Here is a 23,728-nt window from a genome sequence, read left to right on the forward strand (position 1 = left end):
CTGTTGGGGGTGGGGAGTGATCGTTTATCTAATAAATATTCATGAAATCTTTAATATAGTATGTTTTAAAAGACAGAGGGGGGCACAAAAACATATTATGGCACTTGCAAAAAAGATGTTTAGTGTATTCTAGAGTTTTATTCTCTCCCTTACTTTAATCTCCTTTGTTGGACTAGCAGTAACAAGACTCAGGTTCAAATCCTCAGTTGTTGGACTCTTGGAGAAAGTGGGTTTGTTGTGCAAAAGCACCACATCAGTTTCTATTGTGCAACCTGAATTTGTTGGTATGTGATTGAATCTCACCCGAAAATAGCAACAGTCTGGAACCACCAGCAAAACAAGTTTCTAACTACACATATAGGTTTAATAGCTTTGGTGAAACAGGAGTCCAAATTTTTCATGACATCTCTTTTATCAAGTTGCACCCTGAAGACACTGCTTCCTATGAATCAAGGCCAGACGGTATTTTTAAATCATGACATCAGCCCCAAAGTAGCCCAGTTGCCTCAGAGCAGTGGTGTCACACAAAAAAAGACTAATGTTTTCTTGGGTTAATGCATTCTTCTACAGTAAGAGATATGCCTCACTTAGGCTGCATTTAGAAGGTGAATTTTGGCACTCTGTTCATTTATTTTAACAATTTCTTAGCCACACCTCATCATTAAATGATTATAAGCTGGCATACATAGAAAAGTATGACTAGAATTAGCCATGCAGGGAGTGGCAGAAATGTGATGGAAAGGGCAGGTACCTTTTTCTTGGAATATTGATTATATTATACAAGAGACTAGGGCCCTGCGGGACGTGACATCTTTCCGCAGGGCCTGCAAGACAGAGCTGTTCCACCAGGCCTTTGGCCAAGCCACAGCCTGACCCCCTCCTTTTGTAATTCTTCACAGAACTCTAGCCCAATGGTTGCCATCAATTTGATTTGAACTGGTTTTATAATGAATTGATTTTAGAATGCTGTATTATTTTACTGTTGTTAGCCGCTCTGAGCCCGGCTTCCGCTGTGGAGGGTGGGATATAAATAATTTATTATTATTATTATTATTATTATTATTATTATTATTATTATTATTTTATATACCCCAAAGTACACGTACCAAACAGCATGCTGTTGTCTACTCTCTGTCAGACCCTTGAAATGATGACGGCCAACAGACACTGAAGCATTCTACAGGTCTAAACAGGCAGGAGATGGAGAAACCTAGTAGCACTGAAACAACGTCATCAATCATTGCTCATGGCTGTAACTCAGGGGTGGGGAACCTGACGCCCAGGGGCCAAATGTGCCCTTCCAGGCCCCTCTGTCCAAGCATCAGGACTCTCCCTGAGCCATGCACAAGGTCAAACCACCATTGTTCCTGCTCCATGCCCTCCTGAAGTGCTTGTGTGTGCGCACAGAAGGCTATGACTTTTGACTGGAATGTAGGCTGCTGTAGAAAAGAGTCACACCCGTTACTTTGCTGATTTTGGCCCCACCCACTATTGGCATATGTCCCCCAGAAGGGAATGTGGCCCTTGGGCTGAAAAGTGTTCCCCACCACTGCTCTAGCTGGAAGCAGCTTATGCAGTAGTCATTTGAATGTCACCCAGCAGGAAAGTAGTGGCTGTTGATAATTCCTTCTCAGTAAACATAGCGTTTTCTATCTGTAAGGCTGAACTAGATTGCTTTAAGGGCTAAGACCACTAGGGGCACAGAGAGAGGGAATAATCAAGGGCTACTAGTTACCTGTTGTGTAGTACAGTACATTCCTTCCTTTTCATTTCCAGAGTTTTAGAATAATGAACTTGATCACTGCTGATATTTCCACCTCTCTTAATTGGTTTTATGATTCAGTGCTTTCCCCATTGTAAAATACCCAGGAAGCATGTTTAGACCATTTGTTTGGGGGCAGCTATGGAAACGTCCACAGGTGCAGATCTTTTAATTCTAGATCAGTGGGTAAAATGGGAGTGCTTTATTTTAGGAACAGAAATAAAACTTTTTTTTCTTATTTGAAATCTAAACTAGACCTCAGAGCCTACACTGCAGAAGTCAGAGATTATTGCAGTAATCAACTGTGCCATGCTGCAATGAAAGCTGTAATTTCTGTACAGTGAATTGCAAAGAACAAAGCATCCATCACAATTCACAGAGTGCATGAATTTAGAGCTTTCTCCCAAGGTTTGTGGGAGTACACTGTACTTTTAAAAAAATAACCCCTACACTTTATCATTAACTCGCCAGTGCCAGTGAAAAACTAATTCCTCCATATGTTATCTTCATTTCGGCACACCTCACCCAGCAATCGGGACAAGATGGCAGCAGTACCATATGGAATTATGTCATGGTGAAGAGAATGTTAAGGTTCAGCAGATAAGCCAAAAGGAAATGGGGGGACAATGACATATTTTGCAAAAAGAAGAATGTATGGGTTACGATAATATGCTTTGTCTGATGGTGCGATACTTTTAACGATTTTGTAGTTAATAGGTTATAGATTTAAACTATGTCCTTGTCAAATTCACTATCACTGGGCTGACCATGACGAAAAATGCTCTTAGTTTTCTTCAGATTTTTACAAAGTACATTTGCAACCTCCCTATAGCCTTTTTACCTGCTTTATTGAAGCAATTATGCATTAAACAAAACAAAAAACAAGTGTGGCTAAATGAAGGTCGTCAAAATGGATTCCATGTCACTGGAATGCTTGACCTTTTGGATCTTCGTCAACAATTAATGTCTCCTGGCTGGTTAATTTGTCTACACCTTAAAGCTTAAATACTTTTGACTTTGATGTTCATATTGCAGTCTCTGACTGCAGGGCATATGACGCTATTGCCAAACCGCTGGATTACTGATGTGTGCCAGGGATGTTTCATATGATAAAGCATAACAACAGCTACTTCCAGTAGAGACACATGCTGCAGTTTATGACCAGAGAATTCATATATAGGGAAAGTAAATTTTAATGGACTTTCCTATCTTCTCTATTCCTATATGATTTAACAGATGGGAAGAACTTCAATGCCTTGATCCATGAAGCCGATCTTTGAAGAAGGCTGGTCTGTGTGTTGTCTTAGCGTTTAGGAGTATTTTTCATGTCCAGATCTTTACAGCAAGCATACAGGACATGGGGGTGGGGGAAGGAGGCAAAGCAGCCCCACAAGAGCTGCAAGTGAACATTGAAAAATGCCTTATACCAATTCAGACCATTATCTAGCTAAGTATTGTCCCACACTGACTGGCAGCAGATCTCCAAGGTTGCAGAGCAGTTGCTTTATCAATGAAGCCTGTGATGGGACAGAAACCTTCAATTCCTCCAGGGCCTCATCACCCCTAACAGGCTCCACCTTTTTCTTGAGAAGTGGAAGGTCTTAAGCAACAGGCCTCTAGCTTGGAATCTATCATCCATCCTCCTTTTGGAAAAAACCCCAATTTTCACCCAGGCTCCCTTCATCTCCTCCAGCCCGTAATTAATTGCACTTCTCTTGTAGCCAACTTCAGAGGACACACAATATTTCCCTAAAAGAAAACCCAACACACCAGAACAACAACACTGGCCTACACTTAAGGATGTAATGCTCTATTTTCCACCAGCCCCTGCAAGATGGATATAAACCAGGTTACCAGGCAGGGCTAATGTATTCCACACTCTCTTGGCCATAGCCCCACCCCCTGTAAATTGGTAGTAATGACCTGTATCTGCATTGTAGTGCAATTTTTAAAATGCTTACAAGCTAGCGTAAGGCTGGTAGAGGGGATATGACATTTTTTTGGTAAAAGAAAGACCTGAGTTGGAAAGTTCATAAGTTTCCATCTTTGCTGTTACCTTTGTCATTTTTGAGCTGACACTCAATCACAAAGTCTTGATACTTGAACTGATTCTTATGGGGCAACAATAACCTCTCCACCAGAAAAAACCTGCAGAAGGCAGGGTCAAGACAATGAGTGCTCCACTCTAGCCTTCTCTTTGTTGCAATTGGCTTTCCAAAATGTTAATCATTCTGTGACTTCATTCATTGGCTAAAACCACTGAAAGACAGGAGCAACTTAGTGCTATAGAAAACAAATGAGAATAGCTGCTATGTCTTTTGTCTCATCTCTTGGGTTCTGTAAATGCCACAAGTCACTTTTTAAAAATAGGAACCTGGGAATAGCTTCCCCCCCACCCTTGCTCCATGCTCACAGACACCGCTACATCTCCACTACTGCTACCACCTCAATTACTGCTGTCCCAAAGCCTACACACATAGAATGAACGGGCACAATCATCTTGAGAGCTGCAGCTAGATAGTTGCAGAGATAGAATAAAAAACTGATCAGAAGATTATGAATAGATAGAAAGAACAAGAACAAAGGTTTTACAAATTCTCACATTTGCCTTTGAACTCCAACGCCAACCTCTCACAATTACACATTAGTTTTGCTCGACCTCATTATACAACATCCTTTACACTTCGTGATGCTACCAAGAACCAAGTTAAGGTTTATATTTAGGATATTGTCCATGGTGACAGCCGCTGAAGAATTATTACTATATTAAGTGCCATGTGAAATCAGCATTTAAGTCCACTAAAGAGTCATGCTGTTGTGTGGTCAGTCCCATTTTGGTATCTGAGGCAAATGACAAGATGGCATCTCCTTCTTGTTCCATGTACAGAAACTGACTAGACAAGCAATTGGTTAGCAGCAGGCTGGTTTAGGGGGTCCAGGACAGTTCTGTCCTCCAACACAGGGGCATGGTCAGGGGGGTTAGGAGGACTAGCTAGGGGTTTGCCTAATAATAGGGTTGTCTCTGATATTGTGGAAATGGCCTTTCTTTAAAGGACACAGAAACATGTGGCAAGAATGGTAGCCAGTCTTGGTACATTTCCCCCCACCTCTCTCTCTCTCTCTCTCATGCACACACATACAAACACACTCTATCTATCTATCTATCCCGACTGAAAGAATTCTAGTGCCTTATCAGAATCCTGGATTTGCCTGAAGCCACGATGGGGGAAGGGAACAAAAGGGAAGGCAGGTTTGAAGGCGGCCATTTTAAACAACAGCAGAGGTCTGAATAAAGCATGGCTAGAGGGACACAGAGGAGCTGTGAGGTGTTGAAGGAGCCATGAGGGGATGAAGGAGCTTAAGGGACCTGTGAAGGCATAGAGGTGAACTGTGTGAAGTGTAAAGGGAGGGGTTTGGGAGTTAGCAAGGGCACTGGGGTAATGTGAGCAGCGGCGGCAGCCCCTAGTACTTATATACATAGAGCTTGAACCATACACCCATTATGATCTTAAGGACATGTATACACATACTTTGCATGTACCGATAAAAATATAACCTGAAAATCAGCACAAATGTGATTCAAAATCTTCTGAGTAACTCAGCTGCAGAAAGTCCACCATCTGTAGTTTTGCATCAACCCTGTTCAAGAAAATGATATGCAAATTATGTTAATTGCATGCAGCTCAACCATGCAAATCAGCTCCAGGCCTCCAGATTATGACATATTCAATGTTGTTACCTTCCACCGTCCTAGAAAATCTCTGTGGAAAGGCAGAATCCTTATATACCAAGTGGTTGCCACATTCATTGAAGGGAGAAAAGGAATTCAACAAGATGGGAACAAACCAGAAGGAAAATAGCTGAGGAAGCTATTTTAATTGGACCCAGCAAGCTACCTCTTCCAAACCCCTTTCCTGAGCTCCAGGGACTGTTCTTCTGTCCTACTCAGAATTACAGCGACAGATTCCTGAATGATGGTGACTGGGAACATTCTGTCTGTGTTTATTCACTGCTTCCGGGCATTATCATTGCTATGAGTCACTACCGTTGCCCAGGCCTAACCTAACACAGCAGTTGCTTTAAAATTCACATTCCACCTCAGATAGGATTAACTAGAATAATAGTTAGTAGACCATATATTTGGGGCTGCTGAAATAGGAAGAGGGCTGTTTACTTCCTCAGAGTTTGCACTGCATGTACTTCAACAGAAATCGACACAAGCAAAACTGGGTATATCACAAGCTCAGCAGTCATCCCTGCTCTGAAATATTCTCTCATCGGATTCATGCACATTTTCCATTTTACATGGACACAAAGCACTGAGAAAGCTTAAGAAGGTTCATGAAATTATACCCAGGACCATAAGAGCTGTGTGTTTATATAAGAGTATGAGTGAGTGTGTGTGTGTGTGTGTGTGTGTGTGTGTAAAATGGTGGTATTTTTCTCTGCAGGCTGGATAACTCTAACAGAGAAGCTTCCTCCTCACGGTAGAGTTCTTCCCAAAATTCCCCGTAGGGCTTTTCTATACAGTGGAGAACTAGCAAGTCAGAAAATGACTGTGAACAACTGAGTTAAATGACATGATGTTGACCAGGACTTGGCTGTCAGCACAAACCAGGACAAATCGTGTTCAGTCATCAAGTCTGTTTAACTATGATTAAGCCCTGCTGGGACCTGCAGGGCTGTGCCTCTCAGCTACAATTGAATCCTCTGAGAAAATGGTAGGGCTGGGACTGACATTTGAAATGTGCCTGCACTGAGCTCTACAATTTATTTTCCCAGTCCCTTAAGTGAGGCTGCAAAATTTAGAAACACTGCATCAAAAAGATAGCTGTCACACAGAGCCTTATAAAATACATTGTTGCATGGCATACACATTGTGTGTGTATACACACACACACACACAAACACACAACTTGCCAAGACGGAACCTGCATCCAGTTCTTAATCCCAGAAATAAATTGTTTGAACTGTGGCTAATTGGCAGGCTACAGATTTTATGCACCTTGTTTACATATCTTTCATATGCATGCTGCATAAGGTCTGGGAATGCTTTTAGTGTTATAAAATGAAATGAATTATCAAGTTCACTTTCATCTAGCAGAACAAACAGGGTTCTTTGCTGTGCCATAATAAAGACCCCCATAGCTGAAATGTTCTTTCTAATTTTGTAATTTATTCTCAAGGGCTAATTTGCAAAATGAAATTGTTTGGATGATTGGTTTGCAGTAAACATGATGAATCAAATTGTCTGCCACAAGTGGAGTATAAGCTTATATTTCCATTTATAATAATAATCAAGCAAGAATAGTGCATATTCTCTTTTTGGAAAAATACAAAATCACGTTATGCAACATGCAGTGGAAGTGATGTGGGATACTACTGAGCGGGTGCTGCAAACCATTTTAGATTTTATGTGCAAGGTTTAATAAGCAAGCAAACCCAATCTGGAGGAAATATGCCCCACTAAAGACCTAACTACATTTTGCTGTCCCTGTATTGCGGAATGTTCTACATGCAAGACGAAAAAGGACATGGCATTTGCATCTCCATAGATTCCTATTGGCTGGAAAGTTACTTCAAGGATAAAGGAGACATATGGGGGAGAAGTCAAAGGCTGCATACAGATGTATAACCCAGACTTTTCTGGTTCAAGTCCAACACTCTACTCCAGGAGTAGCCAACGTGCTACTCTCCAGATATTGTTGGACTTTCGCTTCCATTGTCCTTGACTGACATGTGGTCCATTACCATGCGGAAGGCTCTATGCTGGCTACCCCGATGCAAATAATTCGGTGCATTCCTACGTGGATGCGTGTCTCCAGCAGTTTTGCTTTGCAGATTTTCATCTAAAAGAATGATTTCACCTGAAATAATTAGACTTGAAGCTTCAGTAAACTGTGTTGCCAAGAATGTGCTGTCAACAGAGCAGTGCTCAAGATTGTGGGGGAGTGTTAAAACGGTCTAATGAGCACTTCTTGGCAATACATTTTCACCAACATGACTCAGCCACAGTAACAGAACCCTTCACGACTTAGTATCCAACTTATTTCCTGAATTAAAATAGTTTATTCAAGGATTCTTAATAGACTATTCCAAAAGATTCTGAATCTTTGATTAGTGCCTAGTTGTACATTTTAAAGACTACGGACTCCATGTCTTTCCTTGGAAGTTTGGGCGGAGGGATTTTAGGCAAAAGCTCCTGAGCGTAAAGTGTTTTATGTAGTCCAGCTTCTCGTAGAGCTAACTCCACACGAACCCGGGTGTCGGAAATGATCTGTTAAAAAGGGGGGGGGAAAGAGGATGTTTATATACAGTGGTACCTCGGGTTACATACACTTCATGTTACAGACTCCGCTAACCCAGAAATAGTACCTCAGGTTAAGAACTTTGCTTCAGGATGAGAACAGAAATCGTGCGGCGGTGCAGCAGTAGCAGCAGTGGGAGGCCCCATTAACTAAAGTGGTGTTTCAGGTTAAGAACACTTTCAGGTTAAGAATGGACCTCTGGAACGAATTAAGTACTTAACCTGAGGTACCATTGTATATGAATCTGTAGGTACAGATTTTGAGCGAGTCATCTTGAAAGGATCAGCATTGACTGCAGTACCATTTATTAAAAAGGCAACATATATCATACTAGCCTATCTGGTATTAGCCAGATGTGTATGGATAGTTTTGGATTACAGAAACATATACAGTAGAATCTCCACATGACACATATGCCTAGATATTTCTGGGGAGTAGGGCATGCACCTATTGAACAGCTATTGAACACAGAGGTACAGAATACAGTGCATGGTAACATGCATGCAACTGTAGGTGCAAATTCAGGGCACTTAAATCCCAAATCTGCCTTCCAATATCTTATTACAATATAGTAATGTGCTTATATAGACAAATGGCCACTGCAGACTAAAAATATTGGCTGCTGCAGACTAAAAATATTGCAGCAGGCAGGCAACAATGGTGGTCAGAAGGAACTGATAACAGGGCAAAAAGTAAGCAAGAGCCACAGTAGAGAAAGGTAGTACATAGAGAAGTGCCTCCTTGATTTGAATTTGGGTGTTCAGACATCCTTAAACAAACATGAGACTCCAAGCACAGCATAAATGCAGCTCTAGGTAAAAGTAAAGGGACCCCAGACCATTAGGTCCAGTTGTGGCCGACTCTGGGGTTGCGGCGCTCATCTCGCTTTATTGGCCGAGGGAGCCGGCGTACAGCTTCCGGGCCATGTGGCCAGCATGACTAAGCCGCTTCTGGCGAACCAGAGCAGCGCACGGGAACGTTGTTTACCTTCCCGTCGAAGCGGTACCTATTTATCTACTTGCACTTTGACGTGGTTTCGAACTGCTAGGTTGACAGGAGCAGGGACCGAGCAACGGGAGCTCACCCCGTAGCGGGGATTCGAACCGGTGACCTTCTGATCGGCAAGTCCTAGGCTCTGTGGTTTAACCCACAGTGCCACCCGTGTCCCTAAATGCAGCTCTAGAGCTGAGCAAAACTGGCCTCATGCAAAAGGGTTGACACTCTACCCTGTAACCCAATAAAAGACTCCTAAAAATGGGGGGAAGTTCTTTATGTTTCAGATACCTATATTTCCCACCTCTAGTGGTTTCCCACACAAAGCATAATTACTCCCTGCATTTAACCTTTTTGCTGTTGGTGTGGATGTGCGTGCACACATCAGGCAGGATGGGCAACTACCTGGTCATTAGTGAATGTATGCAACTCAAACAGAGGCTTTAGCAGAACAAATTCTTCTTCTGTTCCAATGCCCATCCGAGCTTTAGATGCCACTGTGTCAGCCATCATTCTCGCAGGGTCAAACTCTGCAACAACAGCAACCTAAGAGAGATGTGGAAATCGTCAGCAGTGCAAATATTTTGTGCGACCCAACCTTAAGATCACACCTTCCTGTTTCCATGCAGGAGGTCCAGCAGACAAAGGACGCACCATTTGATCTTTTTCGTCATTCTTTCCACCTAGTTAGGAAGGTCTGAGAGAAAACATGCTAAAGCAGAAAAGGAGGAAGACAGTATGTTTGAAGAATGAAAGTTATGGAATTGATAAGTAAGTTCTTTCTTCTAGAAATGCCACTGCTTGTCAGAATAAATCAACCAATGATTCCATACCTACAATATTCAGGTGTCCCCAAAGCCACATCCAGTTGGTCCAGAAGAATACCATACTTGAGAGTACTGAAAGCTGCTAAGAGGTCCAGAAAAACAAACAGGAATAAACTCTTCCTGTTCAGCAACCTAGTGTAGATAGGCTTCCTGGGGCAACAAGGCTATCTCAGTCCTGAATACGTGCTGGAAACCAAACTGAAATGCATATAAGTAATAAGTATTATCCAGGAACTTTTGCAGTTGAGGAACCACCACACTCATAAGCACCTTACCTAAAAAAAATAGACTAGCTGGAAATTATCCAGCACAGTTAGATATAAAGGGATTTAACAAGGGCTTTTATATAGAGGTCTCATCATGACTAGCATTAAACTCACTGAAACTTCATTCTCTTTCAAGGAAGCATTTACCACATATTGTACCTATTAGCCAGGCCTCCTCTGGCTACACCTTTAGGCGCCTGGAGGGGGAAGAATGAAGCACACAAGTGATTGGCTTCACTCCTCCACACCCTCGCACCACACAAATTGCAAATTATAATAAAAAGCAGCTGCCAAAAAAACTATCATCATTGTAGCATCTGTGGGATAACGAGTCTCATATAACCAACATGCTGAAGTGTAATTAATGCATGAAGGGGTTAAGACCACAGAGTAAGCTGTCCTGCTAGGCTTAGCATGGGTTACACCCCCTCACCTTGGGAGGAACATATTGTTGTATCTTAGTCTACCTGATGAACTCAGTGGGCGAAGAGGCTAAGTTGGTTGTTGCAGCTTAGCCACATGGCTCTCACAAGTCATTCTTGTGTTCCTATACCAATAATTTAGGAACCTTCACCACTTTGGAACTAAACAAAGTTTTATCGTGACTTTACTGACTGATGTATGGAAAAGCACACAAACCTGACCTTTGGAGACTTTGCAAATAAATGAATTTTTAACTTACTAAACATGTGGTATTTTCCTATGCTGGGGGAAGAGGGAAGTTTTGGGACTCACAAGGGCATATTTTTAAAGGTCTAACAGCCTGTATTTTCATGCTTTACTTTGCTGCATATTTTGTGATTTTAAATCTCTGTTGAGGTTCTCTCACCAAAGAGAGCTTGGATCTTGATATCCAAGGAATTCTCTTTTTATACCTATTTTTTCCTTGAACCAACAGCATCACGGTTGGAATCGATGGAAGCAATATTATATACAAAGTACTATTTTAATCATGAAATAGGAGGACACGGATTGTACCACTTGGTGATATACAATTTTAATGACTTTCTGTTGGGGAGGGGTGGGGTTATGCTGCTCCCCTCCACAGATTTAAATAACAGAAGAAGGTCACAAGGCTGAGTATGCTGCCTTTGTCACTGCTGAACCCAGTGGCCACAATCTTCCATAATCCATGCACTCAAGAGTGTGTTAGAAGGGGCTCTATGTGCATATTGATGTACTCGCATAGCTTTCCTCCATGTGGGGTGGGATCCTGGACCACTCCTCATGTGTAAGAGGACTATGAACACACATTGGCCAGACACATCAGTGGTAGAGACCAGAGGCCGATTTTGTCAGGAAAAAGCAGCAATGCAAGAGCGAGCTGCAGCTGCCTGGAATGCAAAACAGGATGTTAATGTTTGGGACTGTACTATTGGAACAAAGGGGCAGTCTATTCACTGTACTGAGCACCGGACGTTAGCTCAGAGTGTCATCTGACCTGTACTGCAAGTACAGGGGTGGAGTTTAATCTCACTCTACTGTTGGAGGCTGGAGAGTGCAGACATGTTTCTCTGTACTGCTGCAATGACAGAAATAAAGCGATGTAAATAGATTTCTGTCTGACTCTTTCCCCCCTCCCTGAGGGAAGGAGGGAGGAGGGGTGTGTCCCTCTCACGTTGAGTGGGATCGCCGATAGAGACCTTGCCTGTATCCTGCCGGGAGACGCAGACGGGGAGGTCAACTAGGATCTCAAGCCGAATGCCTGGAGAATGGCCAGTTACCTCTGCCTGCGGCCTGAGAATCTAACATATTTAGGGCAGCATGACTGGTTCAGTTACACTGGGCATGGAGCCTCAAGAGTGCCATAACTATTAATTAAAATGGAGCTTGAGAGGCAGGGAGACCAAATTTTGGCATCGCACAGGACACAGCTGAAATTTGAGACCCCAATGCCCACCAACTGCAGGGACAAGGCAGGCTAGTCCACACAGTCCTGTGAGCCCATCAAGCCTTATTTCAGTGCACTGAAATAATCTTCTGAACCTTCTCTGTAGTAATGGCCCTTTGGCCATTTCTGGAAAAAGAAGTCTTTGAACTAATTGAACTAATGAAATAAAGTAACATAAAGGAAGCCTCATATATCAAACACAAAGAAAAGAAATCCAAAACTACCTAGGCAAGCTTTTAAAAGCCAGCTCTTGCAGATTCAGGCACATAGCCGGGAGTCATCCATCAAAAATGGCGTCCAGCTGGAATTATTGGAAGTTGGTTAAAATTAACTGCACCCACTGGAAAACCCAATCCTTAGCCATTTCAACTGTGGGGTCTACCAAGAACTGATACTAGCTGTTCTTTCTGTGTCCTTGGCATTCCAAAGTAAACACGAGCTTCATATAGTAAAACATAGCTTCCTTTACCTCAGATGGTTCCTCTATTCAGATATTTCAGTTATTCATACAACACTAAGGGTGAACAGGGACCAGCTTTCTGTAAAAGCCCTTTCATCGAATAAAAGTGAACAGGAAAGCAGACCGATGGCAGCTGGTAACTTCCCTTTTATGTATGGTTTTATTTGATGAGTCACTTTAGAGGTTCATAGGATTGAGCATTCACCACAGGAAGGCTGGGGGGAAAGCTAACAAGCAGACTGGCTTAACTCTTTAGCTAAGGCAGCCTTTACCAATCTGCTGTCGTCCTTATGTTTTGAGCTACAACTCCTATCAGCCCCAGCCAGCGTGGCGGCATTGGGTGGGGCTGATGGGAGTTGTAGTTCATAGCATCTGGCGGACACCAAGTTGGCAAAGGCCAAGCTAAGGTTTTTGCCCATTTCATATCCCTTCCTTCCACATTTGTGTTTTTTGATGGTCATTGGACGCAGAACTAAAGAAATTCTGAATATTAAACGGTAGATAAGCACCTGAAATAAAAGTACCAGAAGGCTTGTATGATTCTCGCTCAAGTGCTGCCATACAAACTCACTTCTGCAGCACAAGTCTGCAACAAATTATTGTTTGTTTGTTAGTTTAAAAATGACTTGTTCCCTTCGCATTGTATCCCAAACACTCCTGCAATAATGCCACATCTGAAAGGAGCTACATTGAATATAGAGTAATTTAAAAGATGAGTTGCGGATCTTTTATATGCCTCTGGAACCTGAAAAATAACCTTTTACAAAATCACACCACTTGAGAGGGGTCTTTTATAGTTGCTGTGTGGAAACTACCATCATATAATTTCAACATGCAAACTGACCCTGGATTTGCCAGCCTCAAAACACTGGCTCTGCCTCTCTCCTCGTGATACACTATGCGCCAAGTTGCTGAGACAGTTTTTTAGGCTGCAGAATGTGTTGTCATTCAGTATATGTAGACATAGGCTAATGGTGTTTTGAGGGGAGGGGGACCCAGCAGGAGCCCTGAGTATAAATCAATCTGAAGTAGAGCACAGTTGCTGACATATCTAATCAAGTGACTAATGCAAGAAAAAATACTGAGGAGCAAGCCAAGGAGTAGTTTGGATGTGGCTTTTTTTCCAGAAACAGATCCTGTTTGTATCAGTTTGAAGTCACAGATAAGAGGATGGCATCATGGGGACCAAAACATAGATCAATAGTGTAAAGCCTGCCAATTGCAAGGGGACAAGAGCAGTAAAGGCACAATTCAGTTATGACAAAAACCGCAAGTCAGTTAACTGGTGAGAATAATAACTGCAGGTTTAAAATGTGGGTTCTTATTGAAGTAGTGTCTCGTGAAAGGATGCTTAGCAGGAAAAGAATTAATTTAAAATTGTCTGTGGTGGTTGTTTCTTTTTATCTAAGCGATGTAGTCAAGCTTGAAGCAATTTGTTATGCTTTTGTATAAGACGAGCCCCAATTTTAAACCTATTTTTTTTGGTAAAAAACAACAACCCTAGTCTTATACACAGAAAAATACGGTAATTTTAAAAACAAAGGAATGAACACACAGAGAAATGGTTCTGTTGGACCGCTAGCTTATTAACCAGTGCAACCGATCTAGCAGTGGCATAAGAAGACCCTCCCCTGCCCCTCTGATCTGGCCCTAGAACCTAAGATTCTTCCTAGTACTGCTGCACCTGCAGCAGCCATAGCTGCTGCTGTGCCTGCACATATTCCCTGCCCAAGCATAGTTCAGATGTGCCATGCAAAATTTTAATAACGTGGTCAGAATGGAGGCTGAGCAGTTATCTATTTGGAGGGCAGGACTGCTATCAGTTCTACCCATGGGATCCCACAGGGCCTTAACCAGGACACTCTCTGCCTCTCAGCAAAAAAATGGCACTCATAAACTACAGCTAGATCAGTATTTAGATAATCAACCACATCCTGCAACTTAAAAAGGCAAACCTCAAGGGGGGGGGGGAATCAAAGCCACACCAATGCTCTTGACAAATTAACATTTTGCCGCAATTTGAGCACTTGGTTAGTTTCCCCCTATGAGTGGGCTAGGGCCTGATGAATAAACACCTTCCAAAACTAAGAAATAGTGTAATATTTTAAAAGTGAAAGGCAATTTCAAGCCAAAGCCCGTTCATTTCCCACCCTGCCCCACACAAGACATATTGCAGACCTGGGACAATGTGGTGACTCCAGCTGAAAACAGAAATTGAGTCATGATCTGAAAGGAGTAACACCAAGAAACATAATTACACTCCAGCAGATTCATAAAAAGGCTGGAAAAAACCCAAACAAGCTCTGCTTTAACTTCTTGTTTGAAAAAAAAAAAGATCAGTAAAATACTCCCGACAAATGCAAAAAGAATGCAGTCATCTTAGGTCAGGAAAGAAGAAACTAGGCACTGCATGCTGTTATACACTCACGTGGCTGGAATGAATCTTAAATTCTCCATCCAGCTTTTGAAATATTACAGGGATATGCCTTTTGTCTGGCTTATTTACAAAAACATTTGTGGTCAAAACAGCATTCAATGAGCCTGGCCCATTCAGCTCAAAGTAATTTAAGCGACCGACACTTTCCCAGGTATAAGTACCCGTGAGTTCACATATAGAAGTGGGATTTATAATAGCTTTGGTACTGATTTATGCTTGTTGAGTTCAGCCTCCATAACTATCTGACCCACAGTCATATAAACAGGTATGCTGGACAAAGCCCTTTCTAGGCTCTCTGCATTCCCAGCCGTATGTTATGTTCAACACAGAAATTGTAGCACATTTTCCTGCATCTTCTCGCTTGGTTCACACAGTCACAAGTGAAGTGGCAGGCAACTTCTGTCTATTCCTGAGCAGTCTCCGACCAATCAGCAACATTATTTTGGCTTCATTTCAATGCACACCTCCTTGAGAGTAAGTTCCATTGACCACAATGGAACTTACTTCTAAGTAAACATTCATAGAATTGTGCTCTTGGGCATTTAGTTCTGACACAGTTCAAGTAACTGGGTTTACTGGAAGAATGAAGGAATATGTTTCTTGCAGAGAAGTTAAGCATTCTCCTTTTTCAAAAACTATAAATGCTGCCAACCCAAAACATTATACAGTGGTGCCTCGCAAGACGAAAAGAATCCGTTCTGTGATTCTCTTCGTCTAGCGGGTTTTTCGTCTTGCGAAGCAAGCCCATTGACGGATTAGCGGATTAGCGGCTTTTAGCGGCTTTTTGCGGCTTATCTGCTGATCGGATCAGCTGATAAGCGGCTTAGCGGCTTAGAAAAAAGGGGGGGAAGAAAAAAAACCAGCAGGAACTCGCAAGACATTGTCGTCTTGCGAAGCAAGCCCATAGGAAATTCCTTTTGCGAAGCACCTCCAAAACGGAAAACTCTTTCGTCTAGCGAGTTTTCCGTCTTGCGAGGCATTCGTCTTGCGGGGCACCACTGTATTCAAGAACTAACCAAAACTATTAATTGTGTGTTTTAATGCCATTTGCATCTCCACACATCATTCAAGCAGTCTGTAGTGACGACAACAAGCTTTCAAACTGTTGGAGTGGAGACTCATTCTGGTTTGCAAACGCTCTAGATTGAAAACCGTACCCAAGGAAATCCTGGGGAACATGTCTGAATCATGCTGGTGACAGCTGAGTATAAAGGATGTATAAAATCCATTATGTCAGACTTCCATTTTAGGTGAGAGGAGGGGAAGATGCGGAAGTTAATAGGAAATCACAAAATTATTTCCCACCCATTCAAATGGTTCCCTTAAAAATGCATAATGCAAGAATATAGGAAGCTGACCCCTTTCATTGGACCAATCTGTGCTGCTGAAAGTTTATGCACATTTTAAAGTTACCTATCAGCCTTCATTCCTTTTTCCCACTTTCAAAGCTGTAAGACTTGGTCCATTAGATGAGATGGATGGATGGATGATCAGGCAGGCACCTGCTATGCTCTCAGACACGACGTCTCCCCGCTATGTGCCCATATGCCCAACCCCAATTCAATTTCAGACCCAGGTGGGGGGAAATGATTAAAGCCCTCTACCAACCCATTCAAGGCTCCCAATCCATATAAAGGCCCCCTCACTGGCAATTTGTGTAAAAATTCCTAGCACTTAAAGGCATAGATAAAGAGATAATCTGGATTGGTTGAAGGTAGAGGAACATGGTACAAAACATTCCCTGTCCATTTTATCAAGGTACCGTATTCTTTCATGTATAACGCCCCCGTGTATAAGACGCCCCCTATTTTTGGGGACTCAACATTTAGAAAATGGGGGGAGATTGCCTCTGTGTATACGACTACCCCCCCCCCCCCTTTTAACATTTTTTTAGTAAAAAAAACCCTAGTCTTATACACGGAAAAGTACGGTGCTTTCCATTTTATGAGTAGATACTTATCTACTGCTGCTCTGTCTCATATTAACAAAATGAAACTGAAAATGTGGGGTGATCATAGTGTGTGGAAATTATCTTCTAGAAAAGCCTATTAGATCCATACACGTGGCGGAGGGGGGCACACTATCGGTGGAATTCACCTAGCAAACCTCATCAACAGGCTGCCTGAATGAGCTGTGGGAACCCCCAGAACAGTACATGGGGTGAGGGGAGGGGGTATCATTCTATCTGGGCAAGCTGTTCTGCTTGCACAGATACAATGTCTGTAATGGCGCGGTGATGAATTCTACCCCAAGACTATTTTTAGATTTCACTGTTAACAGCGTCTGCTGCATGCATTAATCTAGCAATGATCATGCACAGATACAAACCAAACAACAAGTGATGAAACAAAGCTAAAAAGATTGAGGAGCCCTTTTTTCATGTCTTAAGAGACTGCTACCTCAAATTGCACATAAAAAGACTCAGGTTATACAATTAAAAAGATACCTGTTGCCTGAGAGCATCAAGACGTCTCTTCCTTTCTTCTTCCTCATGGGCTTCTTTGAGTATTGCTTCTCTTTTCTCCATCAAGCGCTTTTCCAAAAGCTTTTGTCTAAACTGAACTCTTTGAACAGGAAAACATGAAGTCAATGATCTGTCTTCTAATACTATTTAATAGTTTTATGTAGGGATGGGAGGGGGAGAAATTCAATTTCAGTTCACATTTAAAGGAGAACATATCAAATCTGCACTTTTTGAAAAAATATGAGAAGCAAAATATGACACAGACATCCTTCAAAATTAATTTACTTGAATTTTGCGATGTAGTTCTCCAACTAAATCATGTTCACAAGGGGCAATTGCTTGCAAAAATTTGTACATTAGTCAAAATTGAAAACAAAAATATGTGTATTAGAATTTCTATGCTGACAAATTTCTACAACAATTTAAAAAAATTGGCCCAGAAATGGAGAGAAATGAATTTAAGATTTAAAAAATGAAAAATTGGAAGAACCAAGGTTGACAGATCCTTCCAGATCCCTAATTAGGAACAATTAAGATTTTATTCAGAAGCAACAATCGAATCAATACTTTTCTTAGATTTGGGTGTGTAATGTTCTAAATTTGGTAAAAGGTTCAAAATCACATATGGATGCTGACAATCCCAGATAAATTGTGTTAATGTCAAAATAAATAGCTGATTATCCGATTTGGGCAGCTTTCAACAATCACAGATACATTTCTTAGTTTTTGGAGTGATTAGTATTCATTGACCTTGCATCACTGTACTAAATTCACTAAATATTTGCAGAAGAGCTGAAAGAATGACGGCTGCATCTTCTCAATATTTTTCACATTCTTAATAGCCATTCTTATTGTTTTCTGTTCTAATCTACTTGGTTAGGAATGTTCTGTTTGGAAATAAATCTTGAGACTGATGGAAGTAATGTCCGAAGGATTTTTTTTTTAAGATTAACTCTTGACATCTGTAGATCATTACAAAAGCAAGAAACTGACTGTGTACAAATGATTGCTTTTCAGATACATGGAGGCAATATTTGGACACCTATCATAGACTGAGGGCTGGCTCATAGCAATAATGTGGACCAAGCTGTAACAGGATGAAATGGGAGAGCATCTATGGGCCACCAGAAGTACAGGATTGTGTGACAAAAGTTACCAGAAGTTCATGGTTGCTTAATGGTCCTAAACAAATGCCCCCCACACCAGGGAAGCTGCTATTTGCATTTAAAAGGAAGCTGTCATTGGTGCTTCATAGCTTTGGGAAGGTGAGTTTTGTTAAAACCATAGCAGGGAAAGAGTAAGCATTCCCACTCTCATGATTCAAACAATTAACATCACATCTACTTTGGCTCTGGCTCACTCCAACAGCATCTACATTTAAGGGGGTGTGGGGCTGACCAGTGAGCAGCAATGCCTGGTGTTAATATAATGAAGTTACCAGAAAGTGGGAGGGAAATTAGATGAATATATGAAAATTCTTCTAAGGAGACAAGACACAAGGGTAATCTGAGGACTGCAAACGTGTCAGTTGTGTAGGTGTGCCTTATGCACCTGGAGGAACCTCATAATGGCATTGCTTAGCACACTTTTTCATATGGTCTACAGAGGTTTTCTTATGCCCTGAAATAATGTTGTTCCTTCTGCTTCAAAGAAATCTCCTAGTGTGAGAGTGAAGCATAATCAGACCTTTCCTCCCCCCCCCATGCCAGTTTTAACGAAGTATTGTGGTTAAGTAACATTTTAAAAAAACAACCAAGTTGAATAATGAGCTTAGTTTACTGGTTTCAGTAATGCCACCTTTTGAAGCACTGTGAATACACATTCATTTAATTTCTGATAAGCATAATTTCATTAAAATGGCTTACAGAATGTGTCTCATACATATTTAACAGGAAATTTTGGGACCATGTTTATTGTAAGAGCTTTAAAAGATCATTATGGACACGTTTATAATATGTACAATATTTCACCAAGAAAGCTCTTCCCTATTTTGACTCAAATAAATATTCATAGAGGTACAGCAAAAGGGAAACTATGATATCAGTCAAAGAGAAAATGAGAGATTCAAGAAAGCTTTTCCATTGCCATCGCTGATCATTCTGCTTCTGTGGAATGTTTGAGAATTTGGATCAAATGATTAAGACTCCAGTTTTGCATACAGTTTTGCATACTTGGGTAACCTTTTCTGTTGAGGGCTGTATTTCTTCAACAGAAATACAGAAATGCATGCTGGTAATAGGTAGTGCTGAAACCAGCAGTGGGCTAGGGCAGAGCCAAAAAGTGGGCAAAGGCTAGAAGAGTCTGCCATCACTGAGAAGAGACTATGTGGAAGCAGCAGAGTCTACTCCATTAGGGCAAGCTAAACACCTTAGTCTTGATTCCTCCAAACCCACCCTCTTGCTTTTTAACAGCCCTTGTAGAAATCAGCAGGGAGGAGATTAGGGACAAAAGTTAGCCCTACCTGCCAATGACTCTAGCTCCACCTACTGTTGACCTCCTTGCCTTTCACTCCACCAGTCCCAATGGGCACCAGCCAGCATTGTGGGGGAAGGAAGGTCAGAGACTCTTACTAGCAAGAGACAGAAGGAATGGCGAGGTTTGCAGCTGCTGGAGTTTGCACCACATATGTGTGCAGCTGCCAAACTGGATAAGAGTGCCCAGCATGAGCAACGATGTCAGTTTCCACTGCTGCCTCATATCTACTACATATATGAAATCCATTCCACCACTGCTCAATAGCAGTGGTGACTTCTTCCTGCCCCTTGAATACCACCTTCCCAGCTGCTGCTAAGTTCAGCCTCTGCTCCTACCTATTACGATTCACTGTTTTTGAAACTAGATTTTGAAAAATAACCTATTAAATACGTCTGAAATCTCCCCAAAGCAATACATGGGATTACTTAGAACTGTAGTCAATAGTGCCTATTTATGGCTTTATAGCTTCTAACACTTTCCTATACTCTTCAATTTGTTAAGAATGTTTGGCAAGTGCATACATCAAAAGGCTGGCGCTTGATGTGATACTATAAGCTGCAGCAATGAAAGAGACTTTGATTTTCTTTGCCCGGAGAGCACTCCCCAGACACAAGGAACAGGGCATTTAGCCCTATTCAGCTTCCTAAAGCAACATCAGACGCTTAGCATCTACAACCTTGCTTGGCTAGCAATTAGCCCATACTCCAAGCTACTTCATACTCCAAATCAATTAAGCCTTTACTCTAAAGGAACAATTCTGTGTCAGAATCATTACAAACAGACCCAGTATGTTATTCACACATGTGCATATACTGCATACTACATTACCATTTACCAGCACAGAAATGTTATGCTTCCTAAGCGGATACCACTATCCCAGTTATCATAGCCACCCTACTTACAGAATCAACAGTAACCACTTCCTCTGTGCCATCAGGTAACATTATGAATGCAAGGATAGGTTGACACAAGCCCATTTTGCGTGGAGGCTACTCTGATTTTTGAACAAACCACATAACTTGATTCAACAGTGGATGAGATTAGAAAAACCTACTAATGCAACAACCACTTACAATTAGGGTTTTTTAAATTCAGTTTTATTCTGTATATTCGGGTCCTTTACAGTTTGAACCCCTATTTGCCATTGGCTCATTACTTCTTTATTAGGTAATAGTTATCTAGGCCAAAGCAACATCCTTTATCCAATTTTATAACACATCTTAGAACTAATATATATATATATTAAACCCATAAAGGCAGCAACAGGGCTCAAAATATGATTGGAAGAGCAGAGCTGTGAGAGGTCTTTAACTGCTTCTCATATGTATTTCTTCATCTAAATCATACATATCCACAGATGTTGTCCATCCTTCTCAGGGAAATAATTCCCTTGCAGAACCAATAGTAGCTTCTCCACTCCACCCTACCACGGCTTAAGTAAAAACAAAACCACTGGGAAATCCAATTATTGATCTTCCCAACAACATATCTTGCAGGATAGGCTGTTGCCATGCATGGCATAATAAATATTTTAAAATATTATGGATTGAATTTTTAACATAATTGATTTGGTAAATTAAAGATTACAGAACCGCTTGTGCTCCTGTCATGGAGAAAAAGAAGATCACAACTGAGATATATCCAAAGCACTGATTCAAACCTTGTAACTTGATTTGTGAATTTATCATTTCTCACAAACACAAACGCTCAGACTCAGTAAAATCAGGCAGCTACTTGTTCCCTATCTGATTTACAGCCAGCCAGCCGACTAGGGTTGCATAACAATGGAATAATCACTTTAAATCACCGTGCTTTCTACTGGTCCTGAGTCACAGTAACTTCTTGCGCACCTTAGACACAACTGAACATTTAGTTATGGAAAATAAAAGTTACCTCTCACTTTCTTAAACCTGGCTATTAAATGCTAGTCCAAACAGGGTATTCTTACAGGTATTTGGGGTAAGACTTTGGGGGGCCCCTTAGGGGAGAAATTATTCTCACAATTGAGATGACTACTCAAATTGATGCATGCTTAATAAAGTTCAAGCACTCATGGGTAACTTCAAAGTCCATGATGGAACAAAGAAAAGAAAGAAACTTTAGCCTACATCACACTCACCCTGGTATAGGTTTTATGGGTCAAAACTGGCACCTGGAATTGTGTCTAGAAGACAGCATGGAACCATTGAGGCACTAGTGAGATGTTCTCTTTGCATATTATCCAGCCGAGGAAACATTTCATAATGGAAGTGTCTGGGCAAATGTCATGGGTTTATATAGCTCACCACTGCCGATACTAACTGGAAGAGGTTCTCCAAGGTTTCAGGCAGGAGTCTTCCCTCCCCCCGCCCCCATCTCAAGATCAACCAGGGATTGATCCTATGATCTTCTGCATGCAAAACACAGTCTCTATGACAAAGCTATGGCCCTTCCTCAAAGTCCATGCTGCACACACAGAGGGCTTGAAGAGAGGCAGGGTCCTGACTCACTTGTTGTGCAGGGTATCAAGAAGGTAACAAACAATGAGAACTTCCCCACAGCTTAGGAGAGGAAATGGCAAGGGAAGTTCAACCTGCCCAAAAACTGCTGTGGGAATTAAGAGTGGAATTCAGTGCTGTGCTGTTATATATGCTCTTATTTACTGAAGAAGATATATGACTATATGACTAATGGATACTTGGCCCAGACTGAATAGAATGGGTGAGAGCCAGTTCTCAAAATATGGAAATTTGCTACAATCGCACAAACTTACTGATCAAGAAACACTTTAAGGCTGAAAACATGAAAAACTAGCTGTGGTTGAACACCATCTGTTATTATTATTTCTACCCACCACCACTGATTTACTTTTATTTTGCTGTACAGCCAGAAAAAAGGCTTCCAATAAAGCTTATAGCTGACATTGATAAGACAGTCCCTGTCCTCAGGTTTATAATCTAAAAAGGAAAGGAAAGAGGACCTGAAGGTGGGAGGGAGGGAAGTAAAAATACCCCAAACGTAGGCACTATTTGTTATGTTACAGAGTTCCTGTAACAACCAGCTGGAATGGAAAGAATTCAAGAAGAGGAGTAGTCCCAAGTTGATGGTCTTTCAGGAGAGCTGATGGAGAGGACCTACAGTCCCATTTCTTTCCTTTTTCTGAAGCCAGGTGGAGTGATTGTTACAACAGCAACCAACCAGCAGTACCCTTCGTCCTGTCAGGGTGTAGCTTCAGTCATTTATCTGCATCTGGTCCCCCACTATGGCCAGAAGTTGCAAGCTAGACCCGTATGAAATAAGGAAGCAGAAGTGGCTGTCACTAGCACATCAATTCCTCCAAAAGACAAACCTCTGCACAATATTGCCTATTCTGGCAGCTTCAGGCAGAAGGCAAGACTGGACTTGCAGCACTCCATAAGAGCAGTCTTATTAATGCTTGCCAGGTCTTGCAGCTGAGTTGCCAACACTTCATCAGCAGGCCATCGTTGTTCCTAGGTGAAGATCATTCCTCAAGGCAACCGGTGCAGTCTCGGTTTCATGGTCAGATCAAAATTCAGATAGGAAAGCCTCTAGAAAACTGATCTGAAGAGTATGGAGCTAGAAGTCCCACTCAGTAGCCTTCTCTAAAAATGAAAGGCTTGAAACAGGAAATCACATTAAATATGTATGATATAGTGTATATATGGGGAGAGTTAGTTTGATGGCATGGGTCCCACAATTAGCAACATAACCCTGTCCTGGACCCTTCCCACCCAGTGCTAATAAGCTGGGATAACAAGGACCCAGCTGCTCCAAATGGTATCCTGCCAGACCTGAAGAACAAGGGATTCTCTTTATCCAATGGATTCCTCGTTACTTACTTGCAT

General features: G+C 41.7%; 1 protein-coding gene across 6 annotated transcripts in view; it reads right to left on the reverse strand.

The window, feature by feature from the left end:
* Positions 1–6,918: 6,918 nt before the first annotated feature.
* The window catches only part of CCDC148 (coiled-coil domain containing 148), a gene marked incomplete at its 5' end in the record, with an annotated part of 101,770 nt that continues 84,960 nt past the window's right edge, over positions 6,919–23,728 (reverse strand). For all 6 annotated transcript variants that reach the window (XM_083494004.1, XM_083494001.1, XM_083494000.1 and 3 more), the window contains 3 exons: positions 6,919–8,039; positions 9,469–9,609; positions 17,391–17,508. In XM_083494004.1, coding sequence (XP_083350130.1) covers positions 7,887–8,039; positions 9,469–9,609; positions 17,391–17,508 — 412 coding nt within the window. In that variant the 3' untranslated portion in view covers positions 6,919–7,886. The remainder of the gene's footprint in view (positions 8,040–9,468; positions 9,610–17,390; positions 17,509–23,728) is intronic.

The sequence above is a fragment of the Podarcis liolepis genome (assembly GCF_965112155.1).
Source record: "Podarcis liolepis genome assembly, chromosome: 1".
In the NCBI taxonomy this organism is placed as follows: Eukaryota; Metazoa; Chordata; class Lepidosauria; order Squamata; family Lacertidae; genus Podarcis; species Podarcis liolepis.